General features: G+C 44.4%; 1 protein-coding gene across 1 annotated transcript; it reads left to right on the top strand.

The window, feature by feature from the left end:
• Nucleotides 1-1,647: 1,647 nt before the first annotated feature.
• tcf20 (transcription factor 20) lies at nucleotides 1,648-15,675 on the top strand. The gene is made up of 5 exons (XM_037688892.1): nucleotides 1,648-8,789; nucleotides 8,910-9,003; nucleotides 9,075-9,138; nucleotides 9,265-9,365; nucleotides 14,382-15,675. The coding sequence occupies exons 1-5, from the start codon at nucleotides 1,869-1,871 to the stop codon at nucleotides 14,384-14,386; spliced, it is 7,185 nt and encodes a 2,394-aa protein (XP_037544820.1). The 5' UTR covers nucleotides 1,648-1,868; the 3' UTR covers nucleotides 14,387-15,675.
• The last annotated feature ends 3,855 nt before the right edge of the window (nucleotides 15,676-19,530 follow it).

The raw sequence follows: 19,530 nt of genomic DNA on the forward strand, positions 1-19,530 counted from the left end.
AATATTGATAACCATTTGACAAAACATCACTTCAAGGGTCACATGACTACTTCTTTAATAACTGCTGCTACAATAGTTGTAGGTAAATACATTTTATATATATATATATATATACTGTAATTTCTGGACTATTGAATGCACCTGAATATAAGCCGCGCCTACTAAATTTAAAAAGAACATAAAACATTTACATAAATAGGTCGCATTTGTCTATAAGCCGCGGGCGTTCACGTTCTAACGAGATATTTATACAGATTTTTTTATTTATTTACTTTTAATTAAATATGTACCAGTAACACGCACAAATACATTAATATATATTTTTCCGAGAAGTGCCTGGAACCACGGCTGATAAAAAAAAAAATACAGTTGTTGACCCGCAACCCCCCCCCCCCACACACACACACACACACAAGAGAGATGTGTATTGGGCAGCTATGTGAGCGCCTGGGTGTGACGAAGTTAAATGTTTTGGTGGCATGAAGCTCGTTAGCCCATCAAAAATTAAAAAAATATATCCATAAATTAGCCGCAGCATTGTATAAGCTGCGGTTTTCAAAGCGTGTGAAAAAAGTAGCGGCTTATAGTCCGGAAATTACGGTATATATATATATATAATAAAATTACTCAGGCGTATAATTACGCCTGACTATCAAAGGGACTGAGAAGGCCTATTGAAACTGCAGTGTTTATTATTGTTGTTAATTATTATTATTATAGTTCCTTGATGGAAATGGTTATGGTATCTTGTAATAAAACCATTTGTCTAATTATTTATAGGCCACAATTGCAACAGGCTCTTACTAACGACATCTAATTTGTCTTTTTGTTCTTCCAGAGAAACTGTTCGGCCTGCAGCTCGAGGAGTAATGGACTTCATAGACATGGAATTACTCAAGACGATCTGAAAAGTGGAGCTGGAGTTGATGGAACCTGAAGTCAAATAAATGGATTATCCTTATTTTGGATCTTCTTTCTTTGCCATGGAACTATTTGAAATTAAATGGTGGTTGACCAAAAAGAACAATGGGTAATACAACTAAATGGTGAAAAAGCTGCAGGAGCCTGGACGTCATCAAAACAAGAACATTACTGAAGTGGGGACCAAATCCTTCTACAGGCCAAAAATCATTCACCTCTCGGAAAGTGGGTTTGCCTCTGCGCTTAGAGCTGATGGGAACATCTATGGAGTGTTCGCCTGATCTGCGTTCAGACTGTTGGATTTTGTTACTGGAGGTTTTGCCTAATGCAGCTGTGAGTCTGATCCAGAGAAACCTGCACAAGTTGAAAAACTGAAGGATGCCTGTAACGCAGATCGGTGTTTTTGCTATATTTTTGGGGCGTTGTTTTGCAGTTTTCTAAAACTGGATCGCACCTTCGTTTATTCCTGAAACAGCCCTGCCTGCTTGAGCTGTTGTAATACACAGAGTGCATCCACGTAGAGACATTTACAGTTGAAAATCTACAGAAGTGATGTAGCAGTCGTTTGTGAGCTCATTGCCTTCAGTGCCAAACTGTTTTATCTTTGTGGAAATGACTGCTCATTTTTATTTTCACATTTTTCTGAAATAGAAATTGGCCCATACTTCTTTTTTTTCTCCCAAAAAGCAACTTACATTCAGAATATTCTTTTTAAATTAGCCTTTTCCATAATTAAGACTTTCACCAAGTCATCATTTTAGAAAAAGTCTTTTTAGCATCTTTAATATATATATTTTTATCTGCAGCTCACTTATTTTACTGCCAGGCTGTGGACTCTTCAGAGATTCTGCTTTCCAGTTTTCCATCAACATCATTCCCTGATATAGACTCTGACAGATTTATTTATCTTTTTACCTTTTTTTAATCCAAATTTGAAAGAAAAAAAAATGCAGAATTTCTCTAACAGTCCAGCTCCACCCCCCATCCCTACTGGTTTCAGCGGGAGGAGTGTGGGCGGACCTCTGTATCCCCCTCAGCCAGCAGAGCCCCAGATCTCTCCCAGGATGACAGATGATTACATTGGACTGCAGCAGCAAAGCCTGCACAGAGGCCTTCACCACCCAAGTCAAGCCAGCCACATGCTCGTGTACGGTTCAAGAAACCGAGGAGCTTTGGAGCCGCCAGCGCAGGGTAGCATTCACAGTGGCAACAATAACAACCCCTACAGAAAGGATGCTATGGATTATTATTTTTCCATGAGTGGAAAAGACAGACACAGAAGAGGGGGTATGACTTTTGGGGGAGGCTTTGGATACCCTAATATTGATGGACATATACCTCATCAGTACCGGCATCCTGGACCTAGTTCTGTCCCGTCATCTGGTCTGATGTCTCCATATCCAGTGGACTACGGTTCTGGTGCTGGTTCAGGTGGAGGTGCTGGAGCTTTCTCTCCTTCTCATCAGTACAATATCAATCAGAACGCTGCAATGCAGTCAGTGCCAGCCTCTCAGATGCAACAGCGCCAGCATGGGCAGACCTTTCCAGTTGTCCATCCTGGACAGCAGCATAGGAGCTATTCACACTCTGGGCACAGGATGACCCCACAGTACCCGCATTTCTCCCCATCGGGAGGAGCATCCACGGGGTCATCAGGAATGTACAGCCCTCCTCTTCAAAGATATCTCGATGGAGCTGCGAACACTGGATTTGATCCAAAGGTCAACAGCTCTCCCAACGTCAACATTGGTTCAAATTCAGTCTCTACTTCAGTTGCTGCTAATAACGTGGGGCCGGTGGAAAATGTTCAGCAGAGTTACCATGCTTCAAATTATCCTGGATATTCCCCACAGTCTCATTCACTTCACAAGCAGGTCACACTACAGCATCGTAACTCACAGCACAGCTTAGTCGTAGGTTACGACAGCTCCCTCAAGATGCCCAATCAGGGTCCGTCTCCTGGTTCGGTTTATGCTAAACATCATCCAGCCCCCAATCCCAGTATAACCCAAGCAGCATCTCAAGAAATAGCTAAATCTCCGATGCATCCTAACGCACAACAGATGAATCAAAACTTTAGCCCGATCTCCAACCCTTCCCCAGCTGCTTCTGCTGTGCATTCTCCTACATGTAGCTCCTCTCCCTCCCCTTTGATGGGTGTCTCAGAGGCACATGGAAACCCCTCAGGTCACGGTCCTTCACATGCTCCTTCATCAAACGCCCGTAGCAGCCACAGCCACGCTCGTTTGCTACAGACTGCGCCTCAGTTAAGTCCCACTCCCAACTCAAACAGCAGCATCAGTAGTTGTGGTAGCAGCAGCAGTCTTAAAGCTCACAGCCTGAGTGCAGTCGGAGGGAGCGTTCTTCCTCCAATGGGTCGCAACAAAATGAGCCATAGTACTGGAGTGAAATCTCGAGAAGAAGCCCCCTCTGTTTATTCAGCTTCTTCGTTTGACAAGATCCAGGATGCCGGCCTGAACAGTCTTAATGCCTTGAGCTCACAAGTAGCCAATTTACCAAACACAGTTCAGCACATGCTCCTCACCGACACGGTGTTCTCACACAGAAAAAAAGATGGGGGGCAACAGGCGGCGTCCAGCATGCCCCAATTACAACCGAGGAGTCGGAATGCAAGCGCAGCCTCGAGCGCTAAAGATGGCAGCGTCACAAGGACTGGTGATGGTGCGAGCTCAGACGCTGGTCTTGATGAAGACTCCTCAGTTATGCCTGTTGTAGGCTCTCTGGGGACCAAAGAGGAGCAAGAGGAGCAGTTTTCTGAGGCAGAGCATGCTAGAGTGAGGCAGATGAGCGGTGCGAGCAGTGGGTCAGAAGCAACAGGCTATAATCAAACACAGACTGGACACGCACCAAAAACTGTTTCCTCCGACTCACAATCAGTGGAAGCACGTGTCACAGAATCAAAAACAAAAAAAAGTCACATTCCTTCATCATCATCATCTCCATCAACACCTCCTGTTTCCTCATCCCCGTCGTCCACCTCCAGTATTCCTCCTGCCATGATGCACAATTGTGTTCCAGATTCTGGTCTGATACATGGTGACCACAGAGGTGGGGAGATCAAGACTGAAAGTGAAGCTGCAGCGGAGAAAACCCAGAAGCTCAGCAGGCAAACGCAGCAAGATGGAGAAATGAGAACAAAAAATGGCCAGGACAAGGAGAACGTGTTGCACTCTGAATACAAATCACACAATAATAAGAGAGAGGAGAAACATGCATCAGAGGAACAGCAGAATGCGAGTAGTGTTGGTGTGATTGTTTCAGCTCGCTCTGAGGAAAGTCACGCAGAAAGAAGCAGACATCCCCAAGACAACTGTGCAGAAGAAAAACAGTTAAACTTTTATTTAAAAGAGTCGAGCAGCCATAATGGGGAGGAAGGTGTCGATCTGAGTCTGAATTCCTCCCATCATCAGAAATCAAACTGTGGAAGGTCACAGAATCCCCCACTGTCTGCTTCACATAAATACAGCTACCCAGAATCAACATATGGCTCAGATTTGTCCATGAAGAACAGAGTGAGGGCTGGCTCAATGGGCGTAATGGAAACAAACCCCAGATATTTATCGTACCAGCACTCACCAACTGGTTATGGTCCGGCGCATCCAAAAGATGCTGGTTCGAGGGCCAAGGCTTTGGCAAAAAGAGGTCAGCAGGGAGCGGGCTCTAAATCTCAGGAGGAGAATTCACAGATGCAGCAGTTCCCAAGCCTTTTGCAAGAAGTTCTTCAAGGTTACAATTTAGACAGACGCTATGTGAGACCAGAACAGGCATTTTCTGCACATCATCAAGCTCAGCAGCAGTTTTCAGCCAGACATACTTTTGACATGGCTGAGAGTACGGAAATGCACGGAGAGAGTTCAGCTTGTTCTGCTCAGTTGAGCAGCTCTGGAAAGCCCCTGGATCACAAAAATAGAAATGATCCAGATTTTTCCATGGATGCCCAGTCTTTAGTTAAATCTGAAATGTCCAGTTCTAAAATTCTTCAAAATGCTAATAGAACTGATGTGGGTGTGTCCCAGAGACATTTACTACAAGCTGCAGAGTCTCAGCAGCCCCCTGCGAAACACATCAACCTATCTGATTACACCCTACCACAGAGAAAAACAACGTCTAATGTGACGAGCGCTTCGTCTGCCGTGCAGGAGCTGCTACTGCAAGAGCCGGAGCCGTTATCAGGCGCCACTGGCCAAAGCAAGTCTCAGAAATTGTGCTCCGTGTTGGCCCCGTCGGAGCGGCGCTCTGTCATCTGCGACGTGTCGCCAAACCGAAGCGGCACACCAGAGGGGGGCAGAGAGATGGAGCGTGAGAAAAGTCAAAGTGGCACCTCTGTGATTCAGCAGTCATTTTCCTCTACAGCAGCACCCAGCGATCTGAGTAAAAGAGATGCAGGAGGAAAGCATGTGGTGAAAATGGAAATTGCATCCAAAGATGCCGGAGCGGGTCCAGTAAATCTACAAACTGAGCGTGATCATGGCATGAGGGGGGTGAGTGAAGCAGACGCAGAGTTTTTCTCAAAGCCTTCCCACGACCCCTACAGGCGAGGCAGCGTGGATATCATCCCCATGGCCTCTCATCCTTTATCTTCACCACCGAGGCATCATTCATATCTTCACGGTGTTGATCTGTCCGCTGGAAGTGGCACTTCATTTCCTGGATATCGATACGGAGAAACAAGAGAGGGAAGCATGATGTCTCGCGGTTTTCCCTCTCATCACCCATACCACCATTTACCCCATCAGGCTCAAAGCACAAATAAGCTTCAACTGTATCCTCGTGGCCCCCCGCATCCTCCCCATGACATGAGTGACTGGGTGAAAGCGATGAGCAGGCCTTCCAAGGAGATGATGATGATGCAGCACAGCTCTTCTCCTGGAAGACACAAAGGCAGCCAGCCAGAGCAGAAGCAGAGAGGTGTCTCCCAAAGTGACGTGCCAAGTGAGCAGCACACAAGCAAAACTCAGTCACTTCATCATCAAAGTGCTTACTATGATATGAAGATGTGGGACTCGACACACCAAGGAAGAGAGGGGGCTCGACTGATGGAGGGAGACACCCGCCATAGAACGCAGCCTTCTCCTCTTCCTTCTCCAGCTCCTGTGGTTTCACACGCTCCTTCAAATGTGGTTCATGGTCCAAATGAACCCGAAGTCTCCAGAGGAGTCACAGAAGAGGTCAAACATCCCTGCCCGCCTCCTGCCTCCAGCTCCTCTAAACCTCCCGCTGACATCAACTCTTCTCAGCCACAGCGGCCAACAAAATCTGGAGCTTCAGGAGACACGAATCCTCTGATGTTAAGAAGAAGGGTTCGCTCGTTCATTTCTCCCATCCCTGCCAAACGACTACACCAAGATCCATCCCAGCAGAGAGCTGCCACTAATTCTCATCACTCCCCCGGGGCTCACTCTGAGTCCAGCCATCATCTCAATGAAGACGACTCGTCCAGTTCAGATATGCCATGTCCCAGACTTTCATCCCCTCTGCCAGGAGAGAGCACTTTTCTACAACCTCTGTCTCCACCAAGTGGTAACGCGAAGGTTCTGTCTGCTCGAAAAGGACGAGGTTTGAAGCTAGAGGCCATAGTGCAAAAGATCACCCCCAATATTAAAAAGCCAACGGACAACCTCGATGACGAGTCCAATCATTTTTCTGCCTTCTCACACACAGAAATCCCAAGATTCAACGACTCACAGGAACAAGACTTAGCACATTTCCCCAGAGTTGCAGCGGGGGAGGATATTTACATGGATGACAGTCACTCATTAAACGACATGATCCCCTTCAGAGGAGTAGATGAAACCGGGCCTTTACCCCCACCTGTTTATCCTTGTGATTCCAATCAGACGTCTCAAATCAAACAACAAGATTTTGATTTTGGTTTAGGGGCTGGTGTGTCATCAGCATCCGGTGACAAGGAAGACTTCACTTTGCTCGGGCCCTTGCCCCCTCCTCCACCTCTTCCCCGCCCCGTCCAGGCTTCCCCACCTCCTTCTTCGTCAGCCCTATCAGACATTCAGCACTTCACCAACACTTACCAACAGCTCGAGACTCGAAAGGGAGAGCAGTCTGCTGCTAACCTCCTCCGACAAAAACTTCAAGAAACTGGCATGGGATTTGACGATTACCCCGGTAGTGACTACTACGGGACCACCCCGCCCCATCAGGGACACTTGCTGAACAGGCAACATCACATGTCCTCTGGAAGGTCCAGTCTGTCGCCCCAAGATTCAAAGCCACTAGACAATGTTGTGCCGAAAGGTTATTTCCCATCTGGCAAGAAAAAGGGCAGACCTGTAGGGAGTGTGAACAAACAAAAGCGGGCTCAGAACCAAGTTCAACCACAGGCCCAGGCTCAAGTCCAGACTCCAAACTTGTCTCTTAGTACTCCTTCAGCCCCGCCCACGCCAACCCCAACAGCTGCTTCATCCCCACCAATAGCAGAGACTAACAGCACCACGCTAGACCCAACAGAGCCCATGCCAACTGAAAATACAAGCACTTTGCCGCTAACCCCACCCATTTTAACCCAGGTGTTAAAAGCAGATGTTGAGAGTGAGGACACACCGCCAGAGATCGAGATGAAGCCACCTCGACGCCGACGCAGAGGAGCAAAAGATGAAGATGAGCCACATGAAGCGCAGGGGCGCCAGAGGAGAAGGAGGAGAGGGGCAGTGCCGGTGGCGCCGTCAATAGCCAAAGGTGACCCAGATACACCTCTAGAGGCTGGAGGGGGCGTCACAACAAACAGAGCTTTCCTGGATCCAAACAGAAAAGGCCTTTTCATCCCTCACATACACGTGGAGAAAAAAATCCCTGAGATTGGGGCAGTGTGTACTATTGTGAACGCTGAGGAGGAGAAGAAAGGGGAGCGCACTGCAGTCGGAGGAAAAGCAGTTGGAACAGATTCGCTCCTCTCTGCTTTTTCCTCCCAGTTATCGAGGAAAGACAAAGAAGCAGAAAAGAGGGAGACGGATGAAGTGGAAACTACGCTCCAGTCAGGAAAGGCGCTTCCTTCATCTGGTCATGTTGTTTCAGGTCCTGTGGTTACAGAAACCAGTCACTCTGGCCGTCTGCTGTGCTGCCTGTGTCAGAAGTGGGCCAACTACAAACACCTTGGAGATCTTTACGGGCCTTTCTATCCTGCTGAATATGCTGCGAAGCTCCCCAAGAACCAGCCTCAGATCAGACAGGGTCAGACCAGCACAGGCACAAACAAAACCGGACCAACTTCTGAGACGAGTTCAAACCCTTTGAGTATTACCCAAGACACACAAAGCCAACAGTTCCTCAAGGCCTCAGCAGAAAGTGACTGTGCCATCAACACCGATCCAAACCCAACACCTGTCACCGCTACAGTCAGACCTGTCTTCTCAGCTGGGAAGAAGGAGCCGCTCAGCAGCAGCATCTCATCATCTTCCTCCTCCACAGACATTAAACCGCCTCTGAGCTGGGACTTGGACCAAGCCCTCCATTCTATCCCTGAGCTTAAACGAGAGGCGGACCTTGAAAGCGACTGCCAGCAGGCGCCGAAACAGCCGGCGGACGACGCTCTGCAGCGACCTCAGCACAGGAAGTTGACTTCACATCCCCGCTTTAAAAGGAGGCACAAGTCTAGTGAGGATTCTCCCAGAATGGTGCCGTCCAACAGTAAGGCGTCCCTGCCTTTTCAGCCCCCTCCTCCTGCCTTGGATTCCCTGGGACCCTTGGCACAACTTGCACAGCTGCCTCAGATGCCCATGGACCCAGAAGAGCTATGGGTGCATGAAGGATGCATAGTGTGGACCAGTGGAGTGTACCTCGTCAATGGAAAACTGTATGGCCTGCAGGAGGCACTAGATGGTGCCAGAGAAACAGTGAGTGTCAGCTGTATTCACCTGCTTTGCTTTTCAATTTGAGATTAAAATAATTGAGTGCATTAAACAGTTTATATTAAAGTTAACAGCTTTGGTTAAACGTTTCTGTTTTCTCGTCAGAGCTGCTCATACTGTGAGATGATTGGTTCGACCCTGGGCTGCTACAGTAAAGGCTGCACACTTCGCTACCACTACCTATGTTCTATTGAAGCAGGTGAGAAGCGGGGGCTTGAAGTACACCTGCTTCCTTACAATCTAATGTTAATCATTGATGTCCTTTGCCAGATTGTTCTCTGAACGAAGATAATTTCTCACTGAGGTGTCCCAAGCACAAGGTGAAGAAGGAAAGGTGCGTTTTTCTCTGCCTAGTTGGACAAAAATGATCACTTTTGCTCTTTTTGTGTCTGATTTCTCTCATCAATAATTTCCTGCCTAAGCCTCCTTTTTGCTCGTCTTATCTTTTCTGCTTGTTCAGTTTACCCAGAGCGTTCGGCCAGCAAAGCCAGTGTTTGTGGAGCAGTCAGAGAGAAGCTGAGAGAAACTGTGAGGAAGAGGAGACACCAGAGTCTGGGAGCTGTAAGTTAATGCTGATCTGTTCCTTTTGTAATACAGTAGTCCCTCGATTATCACAGGGGTTATGTTCCAGACACCACCACGATAGGTGAAAAACCACAAAGTCGGAACGCTATATTTATTTTAGTATTTATAATTTAAGGCTTTATAAACTCTTCCCACACTCTTGCAATGTTCGAAACTCTTAAACCTGCATCATTTTAACAACAAATGTATATGGACTGTACAGTACTGCAAAATTTTACTAACCAGCTCTGCAGAACAGCTCGGTTCTGGTTGGGGTCGGTTCTACTGAACTGTCCTGCAGCGACGAGGTCCACCTCCCTGTCCAGGTTGATGTGCACGTGAATAATTGAGCTTCAGAATTATTTGCGACTTTCCTGCCAGTTCTGTGAGCTTAATAGATAAATCATTACTTCTTACATCACGTTGCAAAACTTTCCCTCCGTTTCGACAGAAAGCACTGTTGGCTTCTGGGTAGTGTAGTTCTTTAGACTGGCATTACAGTGAAGGCTTATTGAAAGAAAACTACAAAATGGCAGTGCCTGTCCAAAGTTTTTTCATTAACTTTTTATCCCGTACCATCCCAATCACGTGAGTAATATTAAAGTTGACAGTCGTGCTGTCTTGTACAATCTTACGTTGAAAAACCACGAAAGTCGAACCGCGAAGTAGTGAGGGACTACCGTAATAATTTTTATTTAAATGAAGATTTAATAGATGCAGTGCATCATTTAGGTGTACAGTATTGTTTTTAATCTTTCCACCTTTTAATCTGGCTCCAGAAGCCCGTACTGCAAAGCAGACTGCAGCAGACATGTTTGCTTTATTGCAAATGTCCCAACAGAGGTATTAGTCCAACAATGAGTGGAAGTGAAGCATCCTGAATTACATTTAGACCCCAGTGTTTCCCCTACCATTATACAGGTGGGGTGCCCCACCCCACCAACAAAACTGAGCACCTTGCCTACCAATCTGAACTTGCCCCTCCCACCCCCACCCGGCACTAACATATCACTAAGGTAGTGGCGTTAAATACAGGCTCTCTAGCTAAAAAGCCCAAGGCAGTTCACATGTTGCCTCTTCCCTCATGTTGAACGCCCCCCGCCCCCGCTCAAAAACTGTTAGTACAAGCTGCGCTCAGACATGTCTCTGTCCCCGCCATCCGCAAAAATCATGGATGAGATGAGCACCCCGCCATGGCAAGCTAACACTGGACCCTATAACCAGAGAAGGAGTGAACCACCGATTCAAGCTCAGAAACAAAGGTTTTGTCTACGACTTGGTTTGAGATTAGAATTATGGTTTACTTTTTATCATTTTTGAGAATTGTCTCTTTGATTTGCTGTTGTAGGTTTATTTGTACTTTTCACAGACTCTTATTCTACATGAGCTGCTCTTTGTTTGTTGATTCTTAGACTGATTTATTTGGAAATTCAGAGCTCCTACACTCCTGTCACTTCCTGTCTTTACCTCCTCCTCACTTTCAGACCAACCAGTCGCCATGGAAACTGATACACATGTTTTCTGTCAGAGTTAATATTCTTATGGAGACCTCAGGTTTTGTAAAAGTTTTATAAATGTTGCTTGTGTCTTAACAAAACAATATTAAATATATCCGCTGGGGATTTACCAAACAATCAGCTGGTGGTTGTAATCGGATGACTGGCTGAAATCTGTGATGGACTGGTCTGAAACTCAGAAATCGGATATATATATTTTCCCAGTCTGTGAAAGCATTGTTCTCAAGCTGCAAACCTCAACATTTTTCTCAGTTCATGGTTGCTGATGCTAACATCTAACTTGTGCTAGCTATAACAAGTAAGTGATTTTATTGGTGAAGAAGACTTGGATGATTTTATTATTTCATTGATCGAGTTTAGGTGACCTGGAAATTGTTCTACATTGGAAAGTTCAGATAACGTAGTGACATCATGGCAGCACTGAAACCACACACCGATTTGTGTCCTGACTCGTGTGTGACTCGCAGAAAGTTCCTGTGCACTGCAGCAAATGCACACATGGACCGTCCTGTCAGTCCTTTTAATTGTGACGTCTTCCTCCTCTGTTCCTCTGAGCAACACATCATTTTCCACGATTGATGCAACGTATTGATGGATGAATGGAGATGGATCGTGACCGCAGATATACAGTATATCCATGTTTGTTATTATTTTTTGGATCAAATTCAGTCTCGTGACTCACTTTTCCATTTCACTTTTTGGATCTGAGCTTCAAATTGCAGTTATGAGAAACGAGGTCGAATCAAAAGTAAATAAAATCAGTTTTTCATTTTTTGATTGCCTATTGCTAATAGAATAAATGATAGATACACTGATCGTTTGCTGTTCATGCCATCAATAATGTGATTAAAATAAAGTCAGAGGAAACACAAGAGAAACACTAAAAGAAAACCTTTTTCCTGTAGAGGTTCGTCTGCAGCTGTTTTACTGCTCAGCACCATTTTGTCTGAAAGAATCAGCTATCTGCTAAACTGACCTTGCTAAGCATATAGTTACAATAAAATTAATGAAGTATTTATAAATCTAACATGTGTAATAGTAAATCTTTTAGTTGTATTTGTTGGACACTGCTGCAACTTATTGCAAATTAATATCCATTAGAAAAAAAATGTGCTGTGATGCATGTGTGTTTGGATATGTACTTTTTATTTTTATTTTTTATAAAGCAAATATACTGTAATTATTTTCCTCTCAGGTTTTATTAAATCCCCGTCTGGAGGATATTATTTATAGATTTGACCTTGATGGAGAAAATGAAAAGGTGCTTTACTGTAAATATTTTATCATGAACAGACCCGAAATTATATAAAAAATATAGTATTTACAACAAAAGGCTTCAAGTTCAAGTAGGTTTGTTGTTGCTTCACATGTGGTACATGAAGTGGAACAAAATTGTGTGCACAGGGTCCCAGTTACATCCAACAATAGCAAAAATATTAAGTGTGAAAATAATTCATTAATAAGGATCTAAGCTCTATCGGGCTTCTGTGGCTGAGTGGTTAGAGCAGTCGTCCTCCAATGCAAGAGTTGGATGATCGATTCCCAACAGTCACATGCTGAAGTTCAAGTAGTATTTATTTGTCATATGCGAGGTTAACGCAAGGTTAACAGTACAATGAAATGCTCAGGATGAGAAGTGTCCCTGGATAAGACACTGAACCCCTCATAGCCTCTGATGTGTGTCCCATCAGTGCATGAATGTGATAAAGCTCTGATCAGTCTTTGTACAGATCTAGTAGAGTGATGTATGAATGGATAAATGAGGCACAGATTGTAGTGTAAAGTGCTTTGAGTATCTTGATAAGATAGAAAAGTACTATATAAGTACAGTCCATTTACCATAAGATATACACTACAATATACTCTAAACGAATGCCAAACGGTACGCTAAAATATCTATTATACGCTAAACATTAATAATGTAAAGCAATACGGAGTAACAACAGCAGCCCGAACATGAGTGTAGTGAGTAAATGGGTATGAATGAATACAGTAGCATGAAATAATTCAGATTCAGATATTCTTTATTGTCGTTCCACCACATGTACCACATGTACGCAGGTCCCAGTTACATCCAACAATAAAATGTAAAAGAAAAGCAGTAATAAGATCTAAGATATGAACTGAAGAAAAACATCAACTAAATATACACTTAAGCACTAATAACATAAAAGCATTACGTCGAACAGCAGCATGAACATGAGTCTGTGTGAGCAGATGAGCACGAATGAACACATCAACATGAAACAGATCAGCAGCAACATGATGTGATTTTTTTTCACAGTGATTATTCTGGTTAGAGATTCATGAGTCCAACAGCCTCAGGGTAGAAGCTGTTCCTCAGTCTAGTGGTTCTACACTTAATGCTCCTCAACCTCCTTCCTGAGGGGAGCGGGTCAAAAAGTGTGTGTGCTTGGTGAGTGAGGTCCTTCATGATGCAGGTGGCTCTCTTCCTGCATCTAGAGGTCTAGATGTCTGTGATGGTGGGGAGACTGACTCCAACAGACTTCTGTGCAGCCTTCACCACTCTCTGCAAAGCTTTTCTTTCTGCAGCTGTGCAGCCTCCATGCCACACATTGATGCTGGAGCACAGGATGCTCTCTACTGCACACCTGCAGAAGGTGGTGAGGACTGAGCTTCCCAGACCAGCTCGTCTCAGCCGCCTGAGGAAGTAGAGTCTCTGATGAGCTTTCTTGATCAGGCTGGAAGTGGTGTTGCTCCAGCTGAGGTTGTCATTCATGTGTACACCCAAGAACTTGTAGCTGGAGACCACTTCCACCGCAGATCCTCTTATGTTCGGGGGGAGGGGGGGGGGGTGTTCCGGCTGAAGTCCGCGACCATCTCCTTCGTCTTCTTCACATTGATGTGAAGGTTATTCTTATTGCACCAGTTCTCCAGGTGTTCCACCTCCTGCCTGTAGCTGGACTGATTGTTTGTGATGCATCCCACCACTGCTGAATCATCTGCAAACTTTACAATGTGACAGTCTGGATGGGTAGCAGCACAATCATACGTGAGCAGAGTGAACAGGAGGGGGCTCAGCACACATCCCTGAGGAGAGCCAGTGCTGAGGGTTATGGTGGAGGAGAAGAAGTTGTGGATCCTCACTGACTGTGGTCTGTTTGTTAAGAAGTCTAGGACCCAGTTGCAAATGGAGGGGCTTAGTCCTAGTGTGAATAGTTTGTCCATCAGGGTTTGGGGGATCTTGGTGTAGAAGGTGGATATGAAGTCCACAAAGAGCATACGGACGTAGGAGTTCTTCTGCTCCAGGTGGGTGAGAGCAGTTTGGACCACAGAGGAGATGGCATCCTCTGTTAGTCGATTCTCACGGTATGCATACTGATGAGGGTTGATGTTTGTTTTGATGCGAGTCTTCAATAAACACAAATTTCTAAAATATGGTGGTATTTGTTACTCTGTAGTTGTTTCCTCTAATCAAATGGTAAATGTTTAATTTTTTCTTCTTTATTTCTAACTTTTGTGTTGCCTTTCTCAGGTTAACTTCGACTTCAGAAGATTGAGGGGAACTGTGAAAAAACTGGACCAGTGTTTGTCGAGAACAACTAAAGGGAATGTACAATTTCTCAAATGGAATCAGCATTATTCAAGACGATGTAGAAAAAAAAACTTGTTTTGTTTTTTTTAAAGTGAGAACGGTTTCTCTTTACTTGAGCTGAAAAACAACAACATGGATGAACGACACACAGCTGCAAGGAAAAAGAACTGCAACGATCAAAGTGGGATGAAATGAGACAAGAGGAGCTCGAGCAGCTTCTCTGTAAAGAACAAAAAGAAACAAACTTCCTCTCTAGGCTTAAAGTACTTAACTCTTGGTTATCATCTTTTTTTTATTTGTTTGTTTGCTTTAGGGTTTATCGGGAGCAAATTCAGTGTCACACCCAGAACTACAAAGAAGACATCTGGGCATCATTTTACTTGTAGCATTTTATTTTTTGTGATATTAGGAATTTCAGTTATTATTTTAGTTATCATTATTATATTATTACTGTATGCTCATCAGCATTTACTCATGAAAATGAAATAATGTATTTCACTTCGTACTGTCAACGCATGAGTTAGTTTATCATTATTTTTTATGGTTTATAAATATATATTTTTTTTATTCCTGGGGAGAGAAGAAGCCGAAGAGACGGATGTTTGGAATGTCAGGGTTGCATTTGCCACAAAGACATTATTGCCTTGGAGAATGGACATCTGTTGCCTTTAAAAAAAAAAAAAAAAGCAAAACAACAACAAAAAAAACGTTGCGTATGAGTGACAAATGAGTGCGTGAGTGTGGAAATATCTGGGTCTTTGATTCCATTTTGGTCCTTCTGAAAAGTGTTCTTATTTTTCCATCACTTGGAGTTTTTTGGTACAGATAGTATTCATGACAAACCAGATGGACGTTCTTATTTTTCAAGTACAAAACGTTCATAAAGTGCAAAGATGGAGACTTGCAGGAAGCGCAGAGAACACTATGGACTAATGTGTCAGAACAATTCAAACATGGACTCCCGAGGAGCTGAAGCTTTGATCTGTTGGAAAAGTTACGTCTGAAAACCGTGTGGGAGTTTGTCAGACGGCGACGGAGCTTTTGTGGCACTGAACTGTGGAGACGTCTTATGAAAACTGTCCGGTTAATGTGGAGCGAGCCAAGTACTTTAAGGGTGACACGGCGGCGAAAGAATCGGAATACGCAAAACTGTTGCCATCAAATTTTAAAGTGAGTCATACATGGTGTCGTCTTTATCATTTTTTATTGTTATTCTTGTAAAAAAAAAAAAAAAGTCAAGCTGAAAGATGACAGTTACACTATCAAAACCATGCTGTATTAGAAACCTGTCAATATGTATATGAATTATGAATACACCTAAACATGCTTCAAATGTTTCTTCTTCTGACCTGTTTCCCTTGAATTTATTTGCGGTTTTGTGGGATTGAATTCTCACAAACAGTCACGGAAACGAAAACACCTTGTTCAAATCTAGATTTACGTATCAGGACATAATAAAGAGGATTTGGTTATTACCAGGATTAAGTTTTGTCAAATCAAACCTCAGTGTACAAAAACACAACAGACAGGTCATTTTAACAAAATGGAAAAAATGAGTCAACATGATTCAATTCCCCACAACCTCCTTCAGCTGTTAAGACTTTTACTCAGTGCAACGATTGTGGCTATACCCAGATACAAGGACTGAAGAGAACTGATACAAGACTCAAAGCGTATTAACAGTGTTTATTTACAAAGTGATAAATCATTCAATGAGCCAGGGAGGGAGCTGGAACCCTGAAGAGCAACGAGATGGTTAATGGTCTGTCGGCAGGTTTGCTGCTCCTTACGATGGAGGTAGGAGTCAGTTGTGGGGAGAGCTGACCAATGGTTCCAGGTGAAGAAGGTGTTTGAATGATGTCAGGAGACTGGCAAGTGGTAGAATGGCATGGAGGCACAGGAGAGCTTGAGGTCCACAGAGGAGAATCCAGGGGACAGGAGGACATCGGATTATTCACTGGAAGCACCAAGAAATACATCGTTAATATTCAGTTTAACTCACAAGTAAAAGAATGGTAAATGGACTGTACTTATATAGCGCCTTTCTGTCTTATTTCAAGATACTCAAAGCTCTTTACAGCACAATCTGTCCTCACCCATTCAAACAGCACTCTACTAGATCTCTACAAAGCTAATTGAACAAATCATTCTAAAGAGACTAATCAGTGCTTTAGATCACATTCATACACTGATGGGACACATCAGAGGCAACGAGGGGTTCAGTGTCTTGCCCAGGGACACTTCAGCATGTGACTGCTGGTGGAGTCGAACCCCCAACTCTCGCATTGGAGGACGACTGCTTTAACTGCTCTAAAAGAACAGAAGTACCATTGGCAGGTAATGCTCCAGCACTGACTGGATGTCCTCTGCAGCCTTTTATGCTCCTCTTGCTCATCAAGCTGATGGTCCTCTGGTGCTCAGATGTGGCTGCAGAGCAGAACTCCCACACTCAGTCATTTTCTGTGTGGCTTTATCAGTCACTCATTGTGGAGGAATTTGAACCCACTCTTCTTTACATGGCTTCATTTCATTGATGTATACAGACATTTATTTCTGCACAGCTCTCTTAAGGTCCCACTTCAGTATTTTAATCAAATCTGGACTTAGACTGGACCATTGCAGCACCTTGATATTTTTTAATTACAAAGTAGTTTTTTAAGCCATTATGTTCTAGATTAGCTTCTTTGTTTTGGATTATTGTCCTTGAATGTCCCATGTTGGTCCAACTTTCTGACAGATGGTCTTACTTTGGCTCTAAAATACTTTGATGGACAGAGAAGTTCATAATCGACTCAATAATTGAAAGGTGCCAAAATACTAAAGGAGCCCAAATCATCACCTTCCACCTTCTAATATGCTGTGTTTGATTGTTCCACACAGCAGAGCGAAAAAGAAGAATGGGAAATATCCTTCGTCCGCCTGTACTTGCATGTTGTGAACACGATAACTTGAAAAATAAGTGATATACAGAGTAGACTTCCATTTTAGTGTGTGGAAACATCTAGGTGTAAGAAAGATGCCACATCAAAATCCAAGATGGTTGCCACCATGTGTTTGTCCATCTTGTGAGCTGGATAACTTACAAAAGTAAAAGAAACTTCCATTAAGGTGTGTGGATGAATAGGTGTAAGAAAGTCCATCCATCCATCCATTATGTTCCGCTTATTCCAAAGTCGGGTTGCGGGGGCAGCAGCTTGAGCATGGAGGCCCAGACATCTCTTTCCACAGCACCTCTTCCAGCTCTTCTGGGAAGATTCCAAGGTGTTCCCAGGCCAATTGAGAGACATAGTCTCTCCAGCGTGTCCTGGGTCTTCCCCGGAGTTTCCTCCCAGTTGGACATGCCTGAAGCACCTCCCTAGGGAGGTGCCCAGGGGGCATCCTTACCAGATGCCTGAACCACCTCAACTGGCTCCTCTCGACGTGAAGGAGTAGCGGTTCTACTCCGAGTCTCTTCCAGATAACTGAACTTCTCACTGTATCTCTAAGGGAGAGTCCAGCTACCCTGCAGAGAAAACTCATTTCAACCGCCTGTATCTGCGATCTCATTATTTTGGTCACTACCCAGAGCTCATGACCATAGGTGAGGGTAGGAACGTAGACCGACCGGTAAACAGAGCTTTGCCTTACAGCTCAGCTCTCTCTTCACCACAACGGACCGGTACAGAGTCCGCAATACTGCAGATGCTGCACCAATCCGTCTGTCAATCTCACGCCCCATTCTTCCCTCACTCGTGAACAAAATCCCGAGATACTTGAACTCCTCCACTTGAGGCAGAACCTCACCCTCGACCTGAAGAAAGCAATCCACCCTTTTCCGGTTGAGGACCATGGCCTCAGATTTGGAGGTGCTGATTCTCATCCCAGCCGCTTCACACTCGGCTGCGAACCGCTCCAGTGAGAGCTGAAGATCATGGCACAATGATGCCAACAGAACCACATCATCTGCAAAGAGCAGAGATGGAATCCTGAGGCCACAGAACCGGAAACCCTCTGCCAGCTGGCCGCATCGAGAAATTATGTCCATAAAAGTTATGAACAAAATCTGTGACAAAGGGCAGTCCTGGCGAACTCCAACTCCCACCCTGAAGGGGTCCGACTTACTGCCGGCAATGCAAACCAAACTCTCGCACTGCTTGTATAGGGACTGAACAGCCCATAACAACGGGTCTCCAATCCCATACTCACGGAGTACCCCCCACAGTGTACCCTGAGGAACATGGTCGAATGCTTTCTCCAAGTCCACAAAACACATGTAGACTGGATGGGCAAACTCCCATGATCCCCCAAGGACCCTAGTGAGGGTAAAGAGCTGATCCAGTGTTCCACGGCCACATTGTTCCTCCTGGAACTGAGGTTCGACCAATGATCAGACTTGCTTCTCCAGTACCCCTGAATAGACCTTACCAGGGAGGCTAAGGAGAGTGATACCCCTAAAAGTTGTAGAAGTTGACCCATTAGCAGTAATAGGAGCAGAAATATGCTGTAAATTTTCAAAAATACTTTTTTTTTGAAGAGGTCTAATTTTGTTTAAATAGTTAAATATCTTGAAAAGTGTAAGTTACAAAAAAGTCAAAGCACCGATCTCCTGAATGAGCTGATTTTTTTATGTGTCACCATCACATCAAATTAGCTCATTTTTTTGGGTCAAAAGAAACCAAACACATTTTCATATTCCTGTTTTTTAAAGCTCTATTACGATACTTAGATCATCCTGATATCATCAACAGTTCCAGAGACATGACTCGATTTGTCTTGACCAACACACAATTTCCAATTTATTGGTTAAAAAATGTTTTCTCAAAACTCTGTTGAAAGTGTCCTGTTCTGCAAGACAGATCAAAATGAGTCTAGGAATCAAAATGGAAACAGATGGAACAGAGCTGTCTGTTTTGGATTTGATTATACATCTGGATTAAAGAAGAGGATGTGTGCGTGTGTGTGTGTGTGTGTGTGTGTGTGTGTGTGTGTGTGTGTGTGTGTGTGTGTGTGTGTGTGTGTGTGTGTGTGTGTGTGTGTGTGTGTTTGTGTGTGTGTGTGTGTGTGTGTGTGTGTGTGTGTGTGTGTGTGTGTGTGCGTGCGTGTGTGTGTG

This window comes from Nematolebias whitei, chromosome 15 (assembly GCF_014905685.2).
Source record: "Nematolebias whitei isolate Nwh7 chromosome 15, NemWhi1, whole genome shotgun sequence".
Classification (NCBI taxonomy): Eukaryota; Metazoa; Chordata; class Actinopteri; order Cyprinodontiformes; family Rivulidae; genus Nematolebias; species Nematolebias whitei.

Coding starts and splice junctions, on each gene's coding strand:
- tcf20 (XM_037688892.1), top strand. CDS start 1,869: ATGCAGAATTTCTCTAACAGTCCAGCTCCACCCCCCATCCCTACTGGT. Junction 8,790..8,909: donor TAGATGGTGCCAGAGAAACA/GTGAGTGTCAGC, acceptor TTTTCTCGTCAG/AGCTGCTCATACTGTGAGAT. Junction 9,004..9,074: donor CCTATGTTCTATTGAAGCAG/GTGAGAAGCGGG, acceptor GTCCTTTGCCAG/ATTGTTCTCTGAACGAAGAT.